Source organism: Etheostoma cragini, chromosome 21 (genome assembly GCF_013103735.1).
Source record: "Etheostoma cragini isolate CJK2018 chromosome 21, CSU_Ecrag_1.0, whole genome shotgun sequence".
In the NCBI taxonomy this organism is placed as follows: Eukaryota; Metazoa; Chordata; class Actinopteri; order Perciformes; family Percidae; genus Etheostoma; species Etheostoma cragini.
In genome coordinates, this window is record NC_048427.1 from 13444191 (window position 1) to 13465684 (window position 21494).

The 21494-nt window shown below is 41.4% G+C and overlaps 1 protein-coding gene across 1 annotated transcript in view; it reads left to right on the plus strand.

The window, feature by feature from the left end:
* The window catches only part of trrap (transformation/transcription domain-associated protein), an 83402-nt gene that overhangs the window by 41214 nt on the left and 20694 nt on the right, over positions 1 to 21494 (plus strand). Inside the window, 18 exon segments of the mRNA XM_034860092.1 lie at positions 520 to 733; positions 1012 to 1140; positions 1998 to 2147; positions 3412 to 3611; positions 4035 to 4156; positions 5835 to 6048; positions 6267 to 6446; positions 6954 to 7100; positions 7998 to 8117; positions 9763 to 10050; positions 10495 to 10632; positions 10953 to 11065; positions 12330 to 12465; positions 14668 to 14859; positions 17245 to 17440; positions 18130 to 18248; positions 18378 to 18524; positions 19518 to 19618. Of these exon segments, the coding sequence (XP_034715983.1) occupies positions 520 to 733; positions 1012 to 1140; positions 1998 to 2147; positions 3412 to 3611; positions 4035 to 4156; positions 5835 to 6048; positions 6267 to 6446; positions 6954 to 7100; positions 7998 to 8117; positions 9763 to 10050; positions 10495 to 10632; positions 10953 to 11065; positions 12330 to 12465; positions 14668 to 14859; positions 17245 to 17440; positions 18130 to 18248; positions 18378 to 18524; positions 19518 to 19618 (2906 nt within the window).

The following is a 21494-nucleotide window of genomic DNA, read 5'->3' on the forward strand; positions in this document are numbered from 1 at the left end:
CAAATCAATACTACCTTAATATCTACCAGGAGCCTTATCACAAGAGTCACCTTGTTCATTAGCCAAGATTAGTGCTATGGATCTGTCCCAGATTATCCTCTTGGCCCTGCCATCGTTGTAAACTTTGATTGCAATTTAGACAAAATTAGGACCCAATGCTGGCCATTGATCTTTGGTTTAGCAGCGATCACATTGCCTTGGTTCTTTTTGTGTGAGAAATACCTCTGTGGGTAGAATATTGATTTCTGAGTTGTTGTAGAATTAGTTCTGAAACCTGAATGATTAATGCATCTACTGATGAATTTGCTGAATTAGTTTTTCTTGCTTTGTTTTAAGGTTGTATCTTTTTTTTCTAAAAAAAGATAGGTCTGGCTATGTTGCTGATATGTATTAGGAAGCGGGTGCTTAATTTTTTTTCCTTTTTGTAAGATAAACTAAACATGGTTACTTGAATTATGTACATACTTCTTTTAAGCCACTGACATCCTGGTTTCTCTGTTTTCCACCGTGTCCTCTCAGGAGCAGACGGCACAGGCCAACATCTCTAACATCTGCACTGGACTGGAGATTCTCTGCTTCCTGCTGACAGTGCTGCAGTCCCCAGCCATCCTGGCCCATTTCAAACCCCTCCAGCGGGGCATCGCTGCATGCATGACCTGCGGCAACACCAAAGTTCTGCGGGCTGTCCATTCTCTCCTTTCTCGCCTCATGAGCATCTTCCCCACTGAGCCTAGTAAGTTGCCAGTAGTATTACTGGAACAGGCAAGCTATTCTTAGACTCAGGAAAGCACTGCATGTCTTGAGTTGTCTGAGTAATTGTGAACTCCCTTCTGTGTTCTTTGAAGATGTGTCAAAACACATGGACCTTTGCTCTGTTAATTGATGCCTACATTTTTAATGCAACATTTTTAGATGCCTAAAAGTTTGTTTTAGTCATGTGATAAAAACAAGGCATTGATTTAGATTCTCAACTTTTTTTTTCTTTAAGCAAACACTTCTATCTCCCTCTAGGCACATCAACAGTGGCATCTAAGTATGAGGAATTGGAGTGTCTGTATGCTGCTGTGGGCAAGGTCATCTATGAAGGACTTACCAACTATGAAAAAGCCACAAGTAACACTAACCCCACACAGCTCTTTGGTAAGACCTTCAGCTCTCCACCTCTTTTTTTTTTTCTTCTTCTTCTCATGTATCCCTTTCTACCACCTTGTGCTCTGTTACTCTGTTTGTTGCTCATAAACCCGTGGGTTTTTAAACAATGTTTCACACTCCCACTCCATCCCTACAAAACCAAGCTGCCTCAGTCACTTTTAGCAATTAAGCCAGTGAGTGGGTCGTTAAAATGCAAGCCGATGAGCCCTGCTGCTTGGGCTAACATCTGGTGTTTAAACGAAGGCCACAGTCCAGCGGCTTGGTAAAGGTTGTCTTGGGAAGGATTGCTGCTTTTGGCCACCCTTCCTGTATGACCATTACTCTTATCCTCCCAGATGTCAGAGAGCATTAACCAAAAGGCTTACATTAAATCTTATTCCAAGGAGACAATTATTAGATTGTTCTTCTTTTATTTGAAATATCTTGTAGCTTTACAGATTAAGGCCCCTCAGGTTGACAAATGGCTATTGCAGAGCAGTCCAAAGGTAATGCTATTTTATACGGTTTCCGAAAATGGCAGTTGTGGTCAATAAAACGCATTTGGTATCCTGCTGTCGCAGAGAGGTGGTGCTGATATGATGGGCAGTGACATTTGTCTCCACCCGAAGTAGCAGCAACAGAGAGGGGCATAACTCATACCTATCCTTGCCCTGTGACAAACCTTTGTTAGATTCTCAAAAAAAAAAACGCAAGTCCTTATCATGCTGTGTGGCTGAACACAAGCTGACTGCCGGTGTGTGTCTGCTACTTCGCCCTGCAGAGGTTGAGGTTCTTGTCATATTAATGCATTTCCCTTTTTTTTTTCTCCCTTCATCCTCCTCTCTTCACCTTTATTTGTCTTCCAGGAACACTGATGATCCTGAAGTCCGCCTGCAGTTACAATGCCAGCTACATCGACCGCCTCATCTCGGTGTTCATGCGCTCACTACAGAAGATGGTGCGGGAACACCTGAGCCCCCAGCAGGCCAACCCAGGGGTCACTGAAACCAGCACGGGTAAATGCACATGACTTTAGTGGGAATAAATGAGGATGCGGAACACAGACATACAGTGGGGCTTGAAAGTTTGTGCACCCCAGGTAAATTTCTTTATTACTGTGCATTGTAATTAAGGTGCCCAAACTTTTTGAGCCCCACTTTAACAGGCACACACATATAGAGTATACATTATATTACAACATAAAGAATGATAGCAAAGACACAATAGTGTGTAATATAGCTTTGAATTGTAATTTTGATAATACGTTATGTAGTCCACCACAGAAACAACCAAAATGGATTAGATGTATTCCCCCCGTTCTTGAGTTGCCATTAGCGCTCAGAGATCCACCAGACATCAATTACCATTTCAGTGGAACTTATTCTGCAGGGCTGCAGTTACAGCTGGCTGACATTATCAAGAAGTCTAGTGTGCGTTTCACAGCTCTGGTTCCTACCCTGTATTGTCTCCTCTATTTCTCAGAACAAAGCAGACAGATGGTCACCTTTTGCTGTTTTGCTATGGGTTTAAAGAATAGACATGGTTTTACACGGAACCTCTTAACAACTTGCTTTGTACTGTATGTTTGGCAGCAAAAATAAAGAGAAGACTTTTCACAAGTGTTAGGTTGTTTAGCTTTCTTATGACAATTACAAAATTCATCAAGGTTTACCAACTTCTCTGAGCTAGGCTATACCAGATTGGCTTCAGATGGGAGGTAATAGCTGAAAGATGCTATCAGTGCTTTCAATTGGCCCCTAATGACTATACTGGGGGAAACGGACATTTACCCTCCTCTAAGCGAAGTTAGTCACTAAGACAAAAGGCCATCTGACCAGTGAGGCTTTTGCCTCTAAGGATTGCAAATGTCTTGCTAATCAAATAAACTTCATTGAATTAGTTACATCCCAATTGTATTGGAACTGTTTAGTTGTATTTTGCCTGCTATCACTATAAACAAGTGCCCGACAAGTGCCTGACATTGTTCAAGACCAGCTTAACTGCTGAAAAAAAGTAAAAAAAGAAAAAAGACACACGGCTGGAGTTTATTTTCTGTAACATTTTTCTTGAACTTGCAATGAAGCAGTGAAATCCTATATGTTGGTTGCTTACTTAGCTGATATTGAAGACCAACTCACCTCATCTGGTGCATAATGATTTATTCACAAATGTCAACAAATCTTTTCCATCAATAGTGACACTGAAATACCTCTATATTTTGACTCTGTTTCTTGGTAGCTTGTGTTGTTCTGCCTAACTTTAATATTTCTGTTCTCATAGTGACCAGTGAGCTGGTGATGCTGAGTCTTGACCTGGTGAAGACTCGACTGTCTGTCATGAGCATTGAAATGAGGAAGAACTTCATCCAGGTCATCCTCACATCGCTGATTGAGAAGTCACCTGACCCCAAAATCCTCCGGGCGGTCGTCAAAATTGTTGAAGAGTGGGTGAAAAACAATTCTCCCATGGCTGCGAATCAGGTAAGAAGGAGGCTTTTCTCTGCGAGACTGTATGTATTGTTCAACTCTGAATCAATATTAAATTACACAAATTATAATGTGTGCAAACATAAGAAATGTGTGATTCAGCAGATGTCATTATTTCTTTGCCAATAGCAGATGTGACTCAACTGAATCAGCACATTACATTTTAAAAGGTGTGAAGCCTTTGGACAAACAACAAGCAAAGCACATTTTATAAACCCAGTAGAGTTAACACAAGCACAATACCCACAGAGGTGGCGTTGGCGTTTTAAGATGTAGAAGGACAACCCACAGTAAAAGGGTGAGCTGGGCAGAAGGATGTGGTCACAAGAATAAAACTGAATAGATGATCTGTTTTTTAATTTTCTTCCCTCACTTTATCTCTCCTTTATGACCGACATCCCTCTTTTCCTTTTTTAGATGCCTAACATACGTGAGAAGTCCGTCTTGCTGGTGAAGATGATGACCTACATAGAGAAGCGTTTCCCCGATGAACTTGAGTTAAACGGCCAGTTCCTGGACCTCGTTAATTACGTCTACAGGTAATTACCGCCATTCATCACATGGCCAAATGGCCGTGCCGCTGCCGCCATGCCGCCCTTGCATCCATCTTACAAGGAGGGATGAAGGTCGGGAGGTTGAGGCGGGGAAAGACACGAGAGGCTGGGTCAAGGACCAGTAGAAAAAATAGAGACGAGGGGGTTTGAAGAAGGAGCAGTGTACCATTCATCTTTTTTTTGAAGATCAAAGTATGGATAGCGAATAATAGATCATCGTAGATTAATAGAAATGGTTAGTCAGTTGGTGGTACATGGAAAAAGAGTAATTAATTATTAGAAACTACAGCTGTAAATAGAGGAAATGGGGAGAATAGAAGGGTGCCATTATGTAGAAGGGATCAGAAAGACAGCACAAAGTGATAGAGATAGATAATGTGCCAGGGTGTTTTACCGGGCTAAAGTAGTGTAAGGACTCAGCCAACTCCTGACAGGACACCCAGTAGGTGGGGGCCAGAGGGGAGAGACTGTCCTACTGCCTGCTATTCATCAAACCTGGCTTTTTGTCTTTCTGCCTTACCCACATACACATTTAATCAGCCAAATGTACCCTGTATCCCTCCACCCCATCTGCTCTTCATGTCAAAAGATTTAGAACCAGCAGTAAAGCCATGATGGACAGCACGTAATGATAATGGAATGATAAAGCAGCTGTGCCTGAACAGTGTGATTAAGAGAATGGCGCAAATAGGGGCAATATGCAGCTGGGGCAGCCTTGCCTTTGTTGTTCCTTTTATCCCACCTTCCCTGTCTCCTTCTGTTATGTGAATCATACCCATGAGGCCCATTTAGTGCAGCAGGATGATGTAGAAATGATGACATTTGTTATGTAAGTGTTTAATGCATAACGGTTGGTGCTTTACTAGCAGTGGAGTATCAACATCAAAGATACTTAATTTCACAGAATATTCAGTTTTAACTGCCATCTCCTCAGTTCCACTTCAGTGATTCTCAGTATTGCACTGCACGGCTGTTTGAACGTACTGAGACCTTGCGTTTGATTGTTGCTATGAATTTACTTTTTGTGCTTATCAAATGTTTGCAATCTTACCTGCCTGGCCTGCCATATTTGAAAATCATCCATCAGTCACAAACAGGATTATATACTACTAATTAGTAATATGTCTAATTATTGTGTCTACAGTTGCACAAAAATACCAGAAACAATGAGCAGTGAATATAAATGACATTGTATTCTTTTGATTATTTTGACAATTTGTGTGGAACATTTAGACTTTAATACAAATGTAATAGTAAAGTAACAAAAATATGTTATATTGAAAAGTAAAAGTCATAAAAATATAAAGTCTCAAGCCTCCTCAAATCACTATATCCAAGTTGTTTCAGTGATGATGGCCTCCAAAGTGACCTTAGAGTCAGCACATCCCTGATGTACTAAAATGAATATACTTTTTTTTTTTTTTGACGGTAGTTGTGCTCCCATTTTCAGTAATTTCAGGGTGTACTTAGTGTATCGTTTTGTTAGATATAGTCTCTTGTATTTCAGAACTGAGTTACTACTTTGACTGCTTTCAGTAACAGCAGAACAGCAGTTTTATCTTACCAAAATGTCAGTCTTCTGCCTTCATGAATGCAAGTTCAGTGGGTAAAAGCCGGCTTATAAGCGCTGTCAAATAAATGTTTTGTTCTTCACATTGTTCAGGGATGAGAGCCTTTCAGGAAGTGACATCACCTCCAAGTTGGAACCAGCCTTCCTCTCGGGGCTCCGGTGCACCCAACCACTGATCAGAGCCAAGTTCTTTGAGGTGTTTGACGCCTCCATGAAGCGGCGTGTTTATGAGAGGCTGCTCTACATCTGCTGCTCTCAGAACTGGGAGGCCATGGGCAGCCACTTCTGGATCAAACAGTGCATAGAGGTGAACAGCGCTAACTTTAATCTTTCAGTAGGCCTTTCAAGCCTTTTTTTCAGCAACAAAAAACATTTTTTATTCAAAAAATGTTAGTTTTTTTGGGTTTAGTTTCAGCTACCCTCTTATTACGCAGAGAGTTGTCAGGTCATTTACTATTGCTGATCTTTGCGTTTTTCCCTTGGTTTTTCTATGCGTGTTTGTGTTTGGGTATATGTGCTTGTTAGCTGCTGCTGGCAGTGTGTGAGCGAAACACCATCATCGGCACCAGCTGCCAGGGATCCATGCTACCCTCCATCACCAACGTCATCAACCTGGCTGACAGCCATGACCGCGCTGCCTTCGCCATGGCAACGCATGTCAAGCAGGAGCCACGTGAGAGAGAGAACAGCGAGACCAAGGAGGAGGTGGGACGCTCACACACACACACACACACACACACACACAGTCGTGTCTGGCTATCTTTGTGGGGACCAGTCATTGACATAATGCGTTCGCTAGCCCCTTACCCTAACCTTAACCATCAAACCTAAATGCCTAACCCTAACTCTAACCCTACTCCTAAAACCAAGTCTTAGTCCTCAAAAAGCCCTTTAACGGTATGGGGACCAGCATTTTGTCCCCACAAAGCTGTCAGATCCCCATAAGTATACTGTTTTCCCAGTTTTTGGTCCCCACAAATGTAGCAATACCTGGTCCACACACACGCGTACACACGCGCACACACAATGTTGGAAAAAAAGTGTTCATTGCTTTTACATGTTGGCCCTTGGCTCCTTTTTGTCTTTCTATATCTATAAATAAACCAAACCAAAACACACACGTTATGTATTGGGGTGTTGAGAAAACATGAAAGCCTTGCGTCTTGCCTCTCGCCTCTCCCAGAAGATGATTTTTCTTCTCTGCTCTGGCAGGATGTGGAGATAGACATAGAGTTAGCACCAGGTGACCAGACAGCCATCCCCAAGACTAAGGAGCAGGCTGAGAGAGATGCAGGCAACCAACTGCACATGCTGACAAACCGTCATGACAAGTTTCTGGACTCACTACGGGAGGTCAAGGTAAGTTTGGCCTTTTTTCAACCAGCGGGTATTCTGTCTTACATTGTAGTCAGGGGCTGTTAAAACGGATTGGATTTTAACAAAGTTGGGGAAATTATGTGAATGTTGGAATTTTTTTAGAATTGCCCTAATTGGCCAGGGGATACTGCTAGCAATATTATAGAGAATGCATAGAGAAATCCCTTTATAATATATTTTAAACATTTTCCCTTTTCTATCCTGTCTAGAGTTGTTTGTGATCCAGAGCCCTGCTGATTTTATTTTAGCAATAGGATGAAACACTGATTTTGGACATGGAACATCAGTCTAATACAATTAACCAGTGTTGTAGTACTCAAGTTCTCAAGACCAATTTTTGAAAGTCTTGTCTTGGAATTGACCGCATTCTTACTTTGTCTTGTCTCTGTCTCAAATAAAGAGCACTTGGGATTTTATTTTTTAGACTGGTCAAGACCAATACTGCATGGATTTATGTAATTTACTCGTCGGCATTGTCTGATTTACGCCTATGTGTTAAAACTTGCAAAAGCATCCAATAAATTGACTCATGTCTATTTAAAAATGTGTTGCTGTAAAACCCCCTTCTCCCTGCCCCTTTCACACACACTCCCAAGAAAGGGAATGCGGGGGACAGGAGAAGAAGCTCTGGCTGTCTAACACAAATCTGGTCTTGGTCTTGACTCTGTCTCAATCCCTCAAAGTCACAGTGTTGTCTCAGTCTAGAAACACTTAGGTCTTGGTAATGACTTTGTCTCGGTTTAGGTGGTCTCGACTACAACACAGCAAATAACCACCCACTAGGATAGTATATTGGCAGTACACTCCCGGATAGGAAGGATTCTGAACCCTTGCTTTGCTGAGTCAGCAGCTGTCATTTTTTCCTCTGCTCTGTGTTAGACCGGGGCACTTCTGAACGCTCTTGTCCAGCTTTGTCACATCTCCACACCGCTGGCTGAGAAGACCTGGGTTCAGCTCTTTCCTCGCCTCTGGAAGATCCTCTCTGACAGGCAGCAGCATGTGAGTACAACATGAACTTAGCAAACCTACTCAGTGGCTTCTATCAAGTTCCACCCCCACCAGAGAATCCCAGAGCTAACTAACTTCAGTTGTATACACAGTATGTTTTAGTATTGCTTGGAGTACAGTGGAAGTATGCTGATGTTTGAGGTTATATGTAACCATATTTTTAAATGTTGGGAATATTGAATAAGAAAAAGAAATTCACTCGCCTGAGAATGTTTTAAGCGTAAGCAACAACAGAGTGTCCATCCAGCGTTGTGGGGAAACATTCGATGTAATTTTGCATGTTAGGTAACATTTTACATTTGAAAGGCATACAGCATTAAAGTGTTGCCGAAATGTTTTTAAAATCTAAAATGCGTCACTTGGTTGGCAAATGACTATCCTTCAGAATCTAAAGCATATAGACAAAATGCAGAGTCTTACGTCTTCTCACTACCCCAAGTATTTTTGACTTCTCATTGTGTACACCCATCCACTCCCTATATTCTTTTCTGTATCTTATCATTGACGCAAGCAGACATTAACTTTGACCTTGGCCCTACCCAACGTGCAATTCCATTTAATGAGGACACATTCATTTATGCTAAATATGGAAACGAGACAGCAGAGGGAGAAAAACTGTAATGAGTTTAACGAACCAGATGCATATAGAGTATTTTTAGAGTTGTTGAAAGGTTTTGATTTAAAGTGATTGAGCTCCTAAACATCTAAAAGATGCAGTCAATTAGAATATGGCTTCAAAATGATGATATTTTCTTTTTTGTGTGACAGGCATGAAGTCACAAATAGGTCACATATGGTTATTCTGATGCCTGCCTCAGCTCTGCGTTTAATGCCCGTATTACACCATATCAATTACTGGTGCTCAGGCTTTATATCTCTGAGGGGATTATTACATGGGAAAGATATAAAAGCACATTTTTGCTACGGAAGGAATTTGATGACATGTTGGCCTTCTCCACCACCGGCCTAATTAAAGTGACCATCAAGGCATTAATTATTCCATGCTGTCAACAGGCAGTGGAAATTATATTCATTTCCAATGCATCATTTATTTCTGAGGTTGTCAGTCATGATTATCAGAGTACTAACTCCGCTGTCACACTCAGTCTATTCTGTCTGAATCTGGCCATTCTGTGAGGCTCTTCTGCATAGAGTGGCCTTGTGCAGTTCCAACAAAGCAAGATTTTGCATTACCTTATAGTAAAAGTACAAGTGCTAAATAGGCCGCATTATTTGAAAATGAGTGACAATGACTGGGTTAAATGGTTGTAATCACTTGCATCATGTTAATATATTCTAACATTGACTATTTTTACGTAAACATATGCATATAAAATTAATGTAAGTAAAAACAAATCTCATGTAGCTCACTTCTGTAACAAATGAAAGGACTTCCAGCGAAATGTCGGTCATTTTTCTTGTACACACAATTTCTCATTTGTCCCTTCTCAGTCATCCTACCTGTTTTCTCTTAACTCTCTTTTCCTGTTTCCTAACAGCTCGCTGTTACTGGAAAACAGCATCATGTTGCATCCCATACATGCAACAGAATGCCTTTATCAATATGCTATATCAGTACACTGCTGCTTAAGTGAAACTGGGTAGTTGATTTGCTGTTTCTCTCTCCCCTCTCCAGGCTTTGTCAGGAGAAATGAGTCCTTTCCTTTGCAGTGGCAGCCACCAGGCCCAGAGGGACTGTCAGCCCAGTGCCCTAAACTGCTTTGTTGAGGCTATGTCCCAATGTGTGCCTCCTATTCCCATCCGCCCCTGTGTGCTGAAGTACTTGGGCAAGACACACAACCTTTGGCTACGCTCCACTCTAATGCTGGAGCAGCAGGCCTTTGAAAAGGGCCTCAGCCTGCACAGCAAACCCAAGCAGAGCACAGAGTTCTACGAGCAGGAGAGCATCACACCACCTCAACAGGTAATGCATTTTGGTATAAGAGTTGGCCATATTTTGTATGACACTCAAATACTTTTTTTTTATTTAGGATATTTTCCACTCATATTTTAATGACTTGACAATGGACAATCTTCTTAATTCCAGGACTTTATTTCTTGAGAAAGCAGTAACAAAATCGATCATAACATGACACCCTATTCCGAAAGACAAAAAAAAGCCTCTTTTTTTTTTTTTTTAGAGTGCAGCTGTTTTGTATTCATTTATTTGTCTCTTCAACAGAGGAGGATGCAGAGATATATTTGTTACGTGTGTTGCAGCCTCATATTTAAAGTTGGAAAATCTGCATCTTATCCTGTTTGATATAAACCCATTAGCCAAACTGCTCTCATTCACTTTACAATTTGATAACTAGAAATGTTTCAATATGTTCTGTTGCCATTCACATTTTGTTCTACTTGTCTATAGGAGATTTTGGACTCCCTAGCAGAGCTCTACTCCCTGCTCCAAGAGGAGGACATGTGGGCCGGCCTGTGGCAGAAGAGGTGCAAGTTTCCCGAGACCACCACAGCCATTGCCTATGAGCAGCATGGTTTCTTCGAACAGGTGAGAGAAAGCTTGAAAGGAAGTCACTGGCTGCTTTAAAATGAATGTATGATCTTACTTAGTATACACTCTTGATAGTTTATTGGGTTCACCATCCTTCAAATAAATCCTACCTTCTTGAATGTGTTATTTAGCTTTATGAGCTGTAATTTGTGGTGCTGTGAAATTATTTTTCATCTTGCTGAGAGGTGTTTCTAATCTTATGTCCACTCCATTTATATCAATAGGGATAGGAAAAATGTTCCAGCAAGTTTTTGGGATGGTAATCGTTTTATTAGCCTCAAAAAGCTTGTTATGAAATCTGTCTTGTGTCTGTTTAGGCCCAAGAGAGCTATGAGAAAGCAATGGAGAAGGCTAGAAAAGAGCATGAGAGAAGCAACATCTCGCCAGCCATCTTCCCTGAGTACCAGCTCTGGGAGGACCACTGGATACGGTAAGATTTCTGGATCCCAGAGGGCAGTCTTGTGTTACAAATCAAGAGAATTGGCAGAGCACATACCTTAGTGGATTTTCACTTCAATACCTTCACATATTAATACATGCATTTATTGTGCACCATTGATTGTTCAAACCAGATAACATTTATTCCATTCATCACATGAGTCATACAGCAGGGCATCCAGATGGCATTTTAAAGAATATAATGAACAAACTGAACTTCTGTACAATGAGTATATGTTTCCTTTATTAACCTGCAGGCCTACCTTTACTTTTAGCTCATATATGGAGGTGGCATTGATGCTGTTGCTGGGAAAATATAGATCTGTCAGCACTGAAATCCATTACGTCCTATTTCTTTGGGATATGTGTGAAATAAATTCTTAATAACCTGCCACAGTCTAGGATGACCACCATGCCTCCCTGCAGAACCAAATGACTCTCCCAGTAGAATGCCTACCCGTTAAAAAATATGATTGTTATTTTACACAGGGTCCAATGTTAGGTCTATTTTACCATGCAAATAATTCAAAAAATTAAAAGAAGACCCACAGCTATATGTGTGAGACTAAGAAACCGCATGGGACCTAAGCAAATATGGATAAAAAATCTATCAATCTATCTATCTATCTATCTATCTATCTAAATATGTTTTATTTAAAAGTTACTGTGTCCAGACATGTACAAATCAGAAAACAGCGGGACTAAAAGAGGCTGGGATAATGGGCAACAACTTAGAGTTTAGGCAAGAATGCTAAAAAAACGCACACAAATGGGCAAAAGGAGAGGAAAAAAATAAGTTACATGATCTAATCAGACAAACACAAAATAATTAGGCAAAACTTACAGGCTGTTGATCTATTTTATCACATTGCATCTGACCACCTTCATGTTCTAAGAAGCCAATTTTCCACCTTTAAACATGACTGAGCCTCTGACATTACTCTGAAGATTACTGTGAGAGAAGGGGACTTTCACAATCAAGCATGGAATAACCACTAAGTAAAAACCCCAGTAGACGAAAAAGTACATTTCATTCATTCAAACTTGTGTGTGACAAATATATGTCAAAATCTACCAAACACAGATTTTACATGTTTTTTTTTTTTAAATCACACATGGAAATGTACATTAAAAAATTGTTGCATCGATAATCGGTTTAGAATTGAATCATTGGCCTCTGAATTGCAATCGAATTTAAAGTATCCACTTTTTAATGTTGCCTACACTTTTCATCTCCCTTGTCTTCATTATTCCAGCTGTTCTAAGGAACTGAACCAGTGGGAACCTCTGACAGAATACGGCCAATCTAAAGGCCACTCAAACCCTTATCTCATGCTCGAGTGTGCTTGGAGGGTTTCCAATTGGGCTGCCATGAAGGAGGCTCTGGTACAGGTGAGGAGTCTGCAGTCCCCGTGTAGAAATGTATGAATGTATGGACTTCTACACACATAAACACACAATCTGCACACAGAAGTGCTCTCACCGACTCCCAAAGGTTGCAATAACCTTGAACAGTTTTGACAGAAAAAAAAAACTACAACCACAAATTCTTGCTAACACAATCACAGACGCAGTGGAGCCTCGAGACTTGAACCCAGTGAACCAGAGACTTCACCTTTTTTCCATTTTATTCATGGTTTCCCAGTACAGTGCTGTATATTAGGCACAGGCCTTGTGTCAGTGTATAGTAACTTGATATTGGGACCGTCCGGTCCCTGCACAACCTCTCACCCCCGGGGAGAATGAGAGAGCTTGCCGTAAAAGCTGTGGAAATGCAGTTCAGCTGTTCGCTCTGTTAATTTATTGGCTTCATGTTTCCTAAAACAAAGTGTAGATTGGTGGCGAGCGCGTGATAGTACCTGACACATAACAAATACTCCTGCTTTGCTCTTTCAAGGAGACTTGGAACCAATCCATTGAGCCGGTCTGTACTAAGGTGACACCTAATTAAATTGTCTGGATGGCAGCACCAAATCCGCTATATACCTTCCTCCGTGTTTCATTCCTTCCTTCCTCAGTGTACCCATTTCTCTCTCTTTTGTCTCCAACTTCTTTTCTTTACTTGGTTTTCTTTTTATCTATACTGCCATTTCTACTTGCACCTCCATGTCTTCATCCCTCGCTCTGCAGCATTGGTTTTAGTGGCTAATATTTACGACAGCTGTGTGTGTGAATAATTACCCCGGCATCTGCTGCAGGGTGATTTGTTTTATGGTGGAGGAGAGGAGCAAGGCGTTCAGTTGCCTGCCTGCCCACTGCTCACCAGCTCAGAGGCGAAGTCCAAATGTCCCCGCTTTCAATTAAAGCTAGCTCTTGATAAGGGCGGCCCTGTCTCCAGGATATTCATCAAGCGTCACCCCTGATAAGTGTGCTCTGACCCATCACTGTAATTTTCTCCAACAGCGGAAGAGCGTACACAAATACACACCTATGCTTTCTCATTCTCTTGCTCTTTTCTTCTCACATTCTGTCTTTCTCTCACTGACTTAATAAACACAACAGCAAAACCACAGGTTTGACGTAGCAGGCTCCCCTTGGGCTAGTGTTTGTTTAGTGTTAATGCACTTAGTGTTTTCATCAATAGCCTTTTCCTGTCCTTCGCCTCCCTCTCTGACTTGTCGGGTTGATTAGTCATTAGTACAAAAGTCCTGCTGAAACCATTCAGAAAATAAATTGCAGTACAGTATTGTTGCGTGTTTTTATTAAATTATGCAAGGGAAGTGTCATAGCCTCCTTACCCCTTGGATGTTTTCAGTTAATTAAAATTGCCACGCTCTCAACGCTGTGACAAGTGTGCGCTATTCTGCCTGAAATCATACGGACAAACCCAAACACGGCGTTTGTTTCTAGAGAGTATGTCACCAATTCCACATTTATCTTAACCTTTTTCAGCTGGAACTAACAGCTACTGTCTTTCAGTGGGCTGTTTCCAAAAGTATATATTTTTGCTGTACTTAAGAGCAAAGGGAATAAAGACAAAAAAAATATATATATATTATTACCTTAAACAATATATTTGTTGAGGATATTGGCTGTCTTCTCAAAATGTAATCTTCTCTCCATTTGACCCTGTCCGCTACCAGTGTGGATTTTGCGGCAAAACGGATTGCTTCTCAACATAAAAGATAAAGCTGTTTTCCAGTGCAAACACAAATAAAGCTTGATTTTTCTGGAGACGGCAGATGGTAGAATAAGTAAAAGACTGGTGAATGAAACAAATTACAGTTGAATGCAAACAAACAAAACTCGCATTTCCAACAGCAGGATTCTTGTGAATCATCTTGACACTTGACAGAACATTTGAGAATGAAAATATATTCAAACCCCTACGGTCAGGAGACTGAGCCTTCACCATGATCTCATCTTTTTACTGTAGTTATACGAGGTACACCAATTAATTTGACAGTTGCATGTTGCTCTTTAAAATGTTTGTCATTGCCAACATATTATCCTTTCAGAACAAATAGTATTATTATAAATACTTAATATATATATAGTCCTTTTTATTGTTAATAATTCAGTGTTGTAGCCAGTCTTCTGCTTTTGTAAATATGTTGAGAAACATTGACATTGACATTATGTATGAATCTCCAGGTGGAGCTCAGTTGTCCTAAGGAGATGGCGTGGAAGGTGAACATGCACCGTGGCTACTTGGCCATCTGCCACCCAGAGGAGCAGCAGCTTAACTTCATAGAGCGGCTGGTGGAGATGGCCTCCAGCCTGGCCATCCGCGAGTGGAGAAGGTTGCCTCACATCGTCTCCCACGTGCACACGCCGCTGCTGCAGGTCAGTGCACTAAATGCATGGAGACTTTTTTTTCTGTTGAAGTGCTCCAGTTAGACTGACATGGCAGTCAGGAAGCCGAGGTTCGTAGTTAGGGGAAGTCAGTTTATTGTGATAAGCACTTGAAGAGATCCATTTCAAGAAATCAACAGTAGCCCTGAGACGATGTTGTGAACGCTCTTGTTGTTAACGGCCTCCATCTTTCTCTCTCACTCCATTTTGTAAAATTGAGATAGATGATTAAAAAAAAAAAAATCCCAAAACACCTTTAAGCCTCTTTGATTCCACTACGAGAGATTACAATAGACAGGGGCAAAGATGAAAAAGGAGAAGGAGAAAATTGAAAAAGGTAGAGAGTGAACAGAATGGGGGGACATGGGGAGAAAGAGTCAGAGAGAAGAAGAGGAGGGAAGAGAGTTAGTTTAGAATGGCTGTAATTACTTCCCTGCCATCAGATACTATTTGATTAAATACCTGCAGCAGAATTACATTTACATGATGAATGGGACGGTCAGAATGAAGGTTAGAAATGGGCCATCAGCTGATATTAACAGATAATTGTGAAAAATATTGTATTGCCTAATTTATTTTGTTTTGGGAGATTTTACTTCGGCGTGGGGAGGGGGAATTGGTGGGAGGGGGGGTGTTAAGTTTTCAGCACAACTCTGATTCACTACATTTATCTTTTCAAAATGGGTATTTGAATTGGGTGACTAAATTCCTTGGTCGTGTGTGTGTGTGTGTGTGTGTGTGTGTGTGTGTGTGTGTGTGTGTGTGTGTGTGTGTGTGTGTGTGTGTGTGTGTGTGTGTGTGTGTGTGTGTGTGTGTGTGTGTGTGTGTGTGTGTGTGTGTGTGTGTGTGTGTGTGTGTGTGTGTGTGTGTGTGTGTGTGTGTGTGTGTGTGTGTGTGTGTGTGTGTGTGTGTGCAATCCAATTATTTACCCCAGCCAAGGGAAAACAAGCTATTTATTCCTCTAGCCAGTCAAGCGGCCTGTTGTAAATCTCCATTCCAAACTCTATATCTCACATTCACGACTCCATGAGCCTCGAAGAATAAGAAGCCCAGACTCTGCAAATACAGAACTGCTCAAATACCATTTGAATCAAGTTATCATCAAATCCCAGCTCTTAGCAGTGACCGGCGATCAATGGATTATCTTCCACACTATCGATTATGAGGGTTGGCATTAATATTGATTGATGAGTGGTTATAATGGACTTATTGATTATATGTTCACAGAGTGGCTTTGGGCCAATCAATGAGGCTCTTTTTCACGGAATGAAATAGAAGCCCTAGCTTATCATTTTCCCATCTCCTTGTCCTAGTTTTTGTGCCATATCGGAGCAGATTAGCCATTGAAGTTATGTAGGAAGACGTAATGATTTTCTTCTCAAAATGATTTTGGTGGCATAAAAGAAATATTGCTTGACTGTATCTCTAATGCAAAAATGTTTGCAAAGTTTCCCGGGATTGTTGAATATGAGTCTTAAGCCAGTGACAGCCCTAGCATTGTATGGTGTCGTCATATCCATCAACACCTTAACCGTAACAGACTTCTCTTTCTTATCATTTCATCTTTTATGTTTTTATGTCTTGATACTTTTATCTTATAGTCATTTTTTCCATTATTGCAGCAGTCTTATGTCTTGCCATCTTTTCATCTATCGGCTGATCTTTGTTCTCCACATCTACCCTAACCCTCCCTCTCAGTCCGCCTCTTAACTAAATGTCTTAACTGATCTACAAACACTCCATATCTACCTTTTAACCAATATTTTTCTTTTTCTCCTCATTTACGCCTTTACATTTCTATTGATTAAACTTGTTAAGGATTTTTAATGAAGTTCAGCTTCATTGTGCAGTACACCACACACTGAAGACAACAAGAAATAATGGGAGAGAAATGAGGCAGAAAGGGACAAGATATTTTTAATGGCTCACTGTGCACACAAAAAACTTGGTAGGCCACATGTCAAAACACCCTAAAGCAAAGACAGAAAACCAACAATTGACAAGAGATATCTGAAACTTGAACAGTCACTGATTGACAGCAGATGGAAACCATGTGTGTAATGCAGTGCAAACTAAGCGGGACATTTGGCTAGCGGCATACATTTGTTGAGATGTGTAGACAGAATATTAACACGATTAAGTGCAGCTGGTACACTGTCTGGACCAAATCTTTAAAGCAGGCCTAGGGACACAAGATGTTAACTGTAAACAAAAAAGTTAGCGATTGCAAGCATGAGAAGCATTTGGCTACCGCTATAGATCTGCCACCTTGTATGCAGCTTGTGCCATGTGAATGTGGTCTAGATACTCACTCATATTTGTACTTCTAATTCTCCCCCCCCCCCCCCCCCCCCCCCCCCCCCCCCCCTCCCCCAGGCGGCACAGCAAATCATTGAGCTGCAAGAAGCGGCCCAAATAAATGCAGGGCTTCAGCCAGCTAACCTAGGCCGCAACACCAGCCTCCACGACATGAAGACAGTGGTGAAAACCTGGAGGAACCGACTGCCCATCGTTTCTGATGACCTGTCCCACTGGAGCAGCATCTTCATGTGGCGCCAGCACCACTACCAAGGTACGACACACCCTCTGACACACCCAGTATTGCCTCTAAGCTCGAGACCAGTGAAATTCAAACACATGTTTATCTACACATAGTGTGTGTATTACAGGGTGCTGCTCTCATGCAGACACTCTGAGATTGCTGCTCAGGTTTCTGCTAGTTCCAGGAAGGTGTCTCCTTTAAAAGGCCATAAGTTACAGAACCCCCACAGGGTCTCTGTACATTTCCAAATGTCAGCTCGCTAAAGCACTCTCTCTATCGCTGCAGGACACACACACACACCCACAGACACACACATATTTACCTTGCTCAGTGCTCTCTCCCGCGGTGACTTTGAAACCATTCAGAGAGGCAGCCACCGCAAAATGTGATGTCTCAAGCAACTTGAGCTCCAACTCGCACTGTGAGGCGCTGAAATAATGATGCCACTGGTTCTGCAGCACCATGCCAATGAAATCCACTTCATTTATACGTGACAGCCTTCAAACTTATGTTGAAGTGAAATGGAATTTTCTTGATGAAATTCATCGCCATGGCCCATTTACTGTTCAATACATTTAGTGTCCCCAGTGCCCTCCTCTGCATTATGACACCAGAGCTTTCATACTGCTCTAAGTTCCACTCTTTTTGTTTACTTCTTCAAATATGACATTTGTATGAAGTGAAAAACATGTTCATTACTGTTTTGTCTGTGTTCACAGCCATTGTGACGGCATATGAGACAAACACACAGCACGATCCAAACAACAACAATGCAATGTTGGGAGTTCATGCCTCAGCCTCCGCTATCATTCAGTATGGAAAGATAGGACGCAAACAGGTACTGATTTAAGTTTTTGAGCCTTTTTAGTCAAATAAATGAATCAATAAGCACTAATATAGATTTCCTCTAATCCTTTCAACCTTTTTGAATTGTTTGTAAAACCACAGCACACTGTTGTCTCCCCAGGGTTTGGTGAATGTGGCTCTGGATATTCTGAGTCGTATCCATACCATCCCCACAGTGCCCATTGTTGACTGCTTCCAGAAGATCCGACAGCAGGTCAAATGTTATTTGCAGCTGGCCGGCGTCATGGGCAAGAATGAGTGCATGCAGGTAAGATGGAGTGTGAACTTCTCCATACTATATTTCAAATTAGGCTCTTACTCTGCCCCTATCTAATTTGAGCACATGATGTTTTACTGATGAAAAAAAAAATACTAAATAAGGTATTACCCTGAACAGCATTTGCAAGTAATCTGTACAATCTCAATACCTTTGAGCACCAGGATTGTTTGGTAGGACTCTGCCCATAATTAACAATATATTCCAAATGTCAGTGTGTTAACGAGTGGGTTTGTCATGTTCAAAGTCACTCTTGGTTTTATTTTCTTGTAAGTAAATCATGAAATTGTATTAGCAATATCACTCTCTAGAAGGAGCCCAAGTCAATGAGTTTGTACAATAAAATTATGTGTAATCAAAACATGATGAATCTATTGCACCATCATCTGGACTAGGGTCATGCTTGCTTCAATTTGAAATATACAATTTCTACTGAAGAACAACACATTTGATGCAATTTTTGTCCGCAGCAGCCGGAGGCGTAGTTGGCGGTTCTTTGAGGGTGAAAAGTAGAAAGAGCAAGAAGTGTTTGGGTGGCTTTAGGTGACAAGTTATAGCAGGGAGACTTATAAGAGAGTGTAACTCAGGAGCTTGCGCTTAAGCCCATGGAGTGCTCTGATTAATAGAAGCAGTTCAGCACACCACAAGTCATTAAAAGTGCCAGTAGACACTCTTCTTTCTCTCTTCTATCTCATCTCCTCTGGTTCTCTCTGTCTCTCTCTCCTGCTACACATCGTTTGTCACAGCAGTACATAGGGGACACCTAATCAGAGGCTCACCATAATGGAAGTTTAGTTCCCCTAACACCTCTTTTCGTACTTCTTAATGAACAACGAGCAGTTTGTTTGTTTTTCATCTGTGATTATGGCCCTGTCTTTAACAGAATTTCTTCCCTTTTTTTTTGGGTGTGATTTCTCTCCCTGGACAACGACGAAAGTTTGGTTTGAAGTTAAAGCCTCTGTTGTGTACTTCTTTAACTGTTAGGGTTTGGAGGTGATAGAGTCGACCAACCTGAAGTACTTCACCAAGGAGATGACGGCTGAGTTCTATGCTCTGAAGGGCATGTTCTTGGCTCAAATCAACAAGTATGTCTATCAGTTGTCTGTTCATCGACTACCTTTCCATATATGCACAAGCATAGTCACTTTGTAGCCAATTTTAGATTTGCTTCTTTCACCTTTTTTTTGTTTCTTTTTTTTTAACAATCCAAATCTTCTGTTCTGCCTGTCATTGTCATCCTTTTGTTCATTCTCACATTGTCCTCAAACTGTGTCAGTGGTCCCTGAACTCTGCGTGGGTGTCTTCCATCCTGTCATGGCAATCATATTTAATCTGCACTTCTCGCTTAAAACTGACGCACCTCTGAGATGTGGTTACTAGGTAACCCCTGTGACGTGGTTTAGATGTTGAAGTACATCTGTTGTCTTAAGTTTGTGACAGTGTCAGTAATGAAACGTGTTTTTGGCTATAGGGGTTGCCTTTGTAACACCCTTTCCGCTTCAGCACCCCCCTTTTTACCCATCATCTTTGACTTGACATGGCATCCTGAGGGGTGAAAGACAAATTGAGGAAGGCTTATTAAAAGTATATGCAGCTCAATAATTAACTCAGCGCAATTTACAGGAATCTATGGGATCAGCAGAACTTGCCTCTACCTCAGCAGGCTTTATTGCAATCATTAAGTTTCCCCTACACCAGGGGGAGAATTAACAGCAGAGTGGGGGTTAAGGGTTGGAAGAGTGTGTATGTGTGTGCAACCACATGTGCTAAGGATTTTGGGATCATTCAATTAAACGGGTGTCAGAGATTTGACAGTCTGTTGGGTGCCTGCGCTCCTGTTGGGTCGGGTAGTAGAAATTGTTAATGTACTTTTAACACTGGCAAAGTGACTGAGGCAACCCCATTAAGTATTACTGGAGGGTCTTCGGCTCTGACTCCCATAGCAATCAAGCTTCCATTTCTTAATCATATGCCAAAATGCTTTTTATAATAGCACATTTTAATTGATTGGCTTGGGAGACATGTCACTATCAGTAAGTGGGAGAGTAGTTTTGGAAGCACTCCTAAAATGGAGGTCCATTTACCAACTATGGCTCGGTAAGACCTTTCCACTGACAGGCCCCTCTCCTTGTTTTGACTGCAGGGTAGTGTGTCTCACGGTGCCTCTTGCATCTTATTTATTAATCAGAGGCTGAAAGGTGTGTAACAATTATTCAGACTGCGTGCCAACGTGAGGTTAGAAGCTGCTTGGCGTGGTGAAAACGGCTGATGATTCAAAATATATTTCCCTGTCAGCATAAATGGGGCATTCAAAACGTAGGTCTCCTGCCAGATTTCCCCTGTCTTTTTCTTTGCCCGCTACTTAACAGTTTCTGAATCGAATACTCGAAGTGAGGCTTCTAGCTGTCCCAAGATTAAAAATCCCAAGGAATCTCAAGTTTATCAGCCTGAAGATTGTTGTTCTTTACGGTGTATAATTTGTATACAGATAAATATAGCCATTACACTGAGAATACTTACTTAACTGCGGCTCTGTCATTTCTGATAAAATAGGAAGATACTGAGCTCATATGTCACCCAGTATTACATGGATTGATCTGCACAGTACGATGAGGTGGGGTGCACTTCATATTACATAGATAGCAACACGCCTGAACCCTTGGTGACATTAATTCATGCTGGGTTAAATGCTTACTCTGTAAATCCCGAGGGAAAGGGCCTTGAAGACTACAGCAAATGAAATATGGTGCTTATTGATGTATAGGACATCATTAAGAATGTGATCATCATAATCTGTTTCTCGAACACTTTATCTTTCTCCTTTTCTTGCGTTCCTTCACCACCACCCCCCTTTTCCGCAAGTATTGCATCCATTCCCCCCCCTTTAGTGTTCCTCACGACTTTGTATCTCTTTTTCCCTTTCGCTCAATCCCACTTTGTCTCCTTTACTGCCGGCTAGCA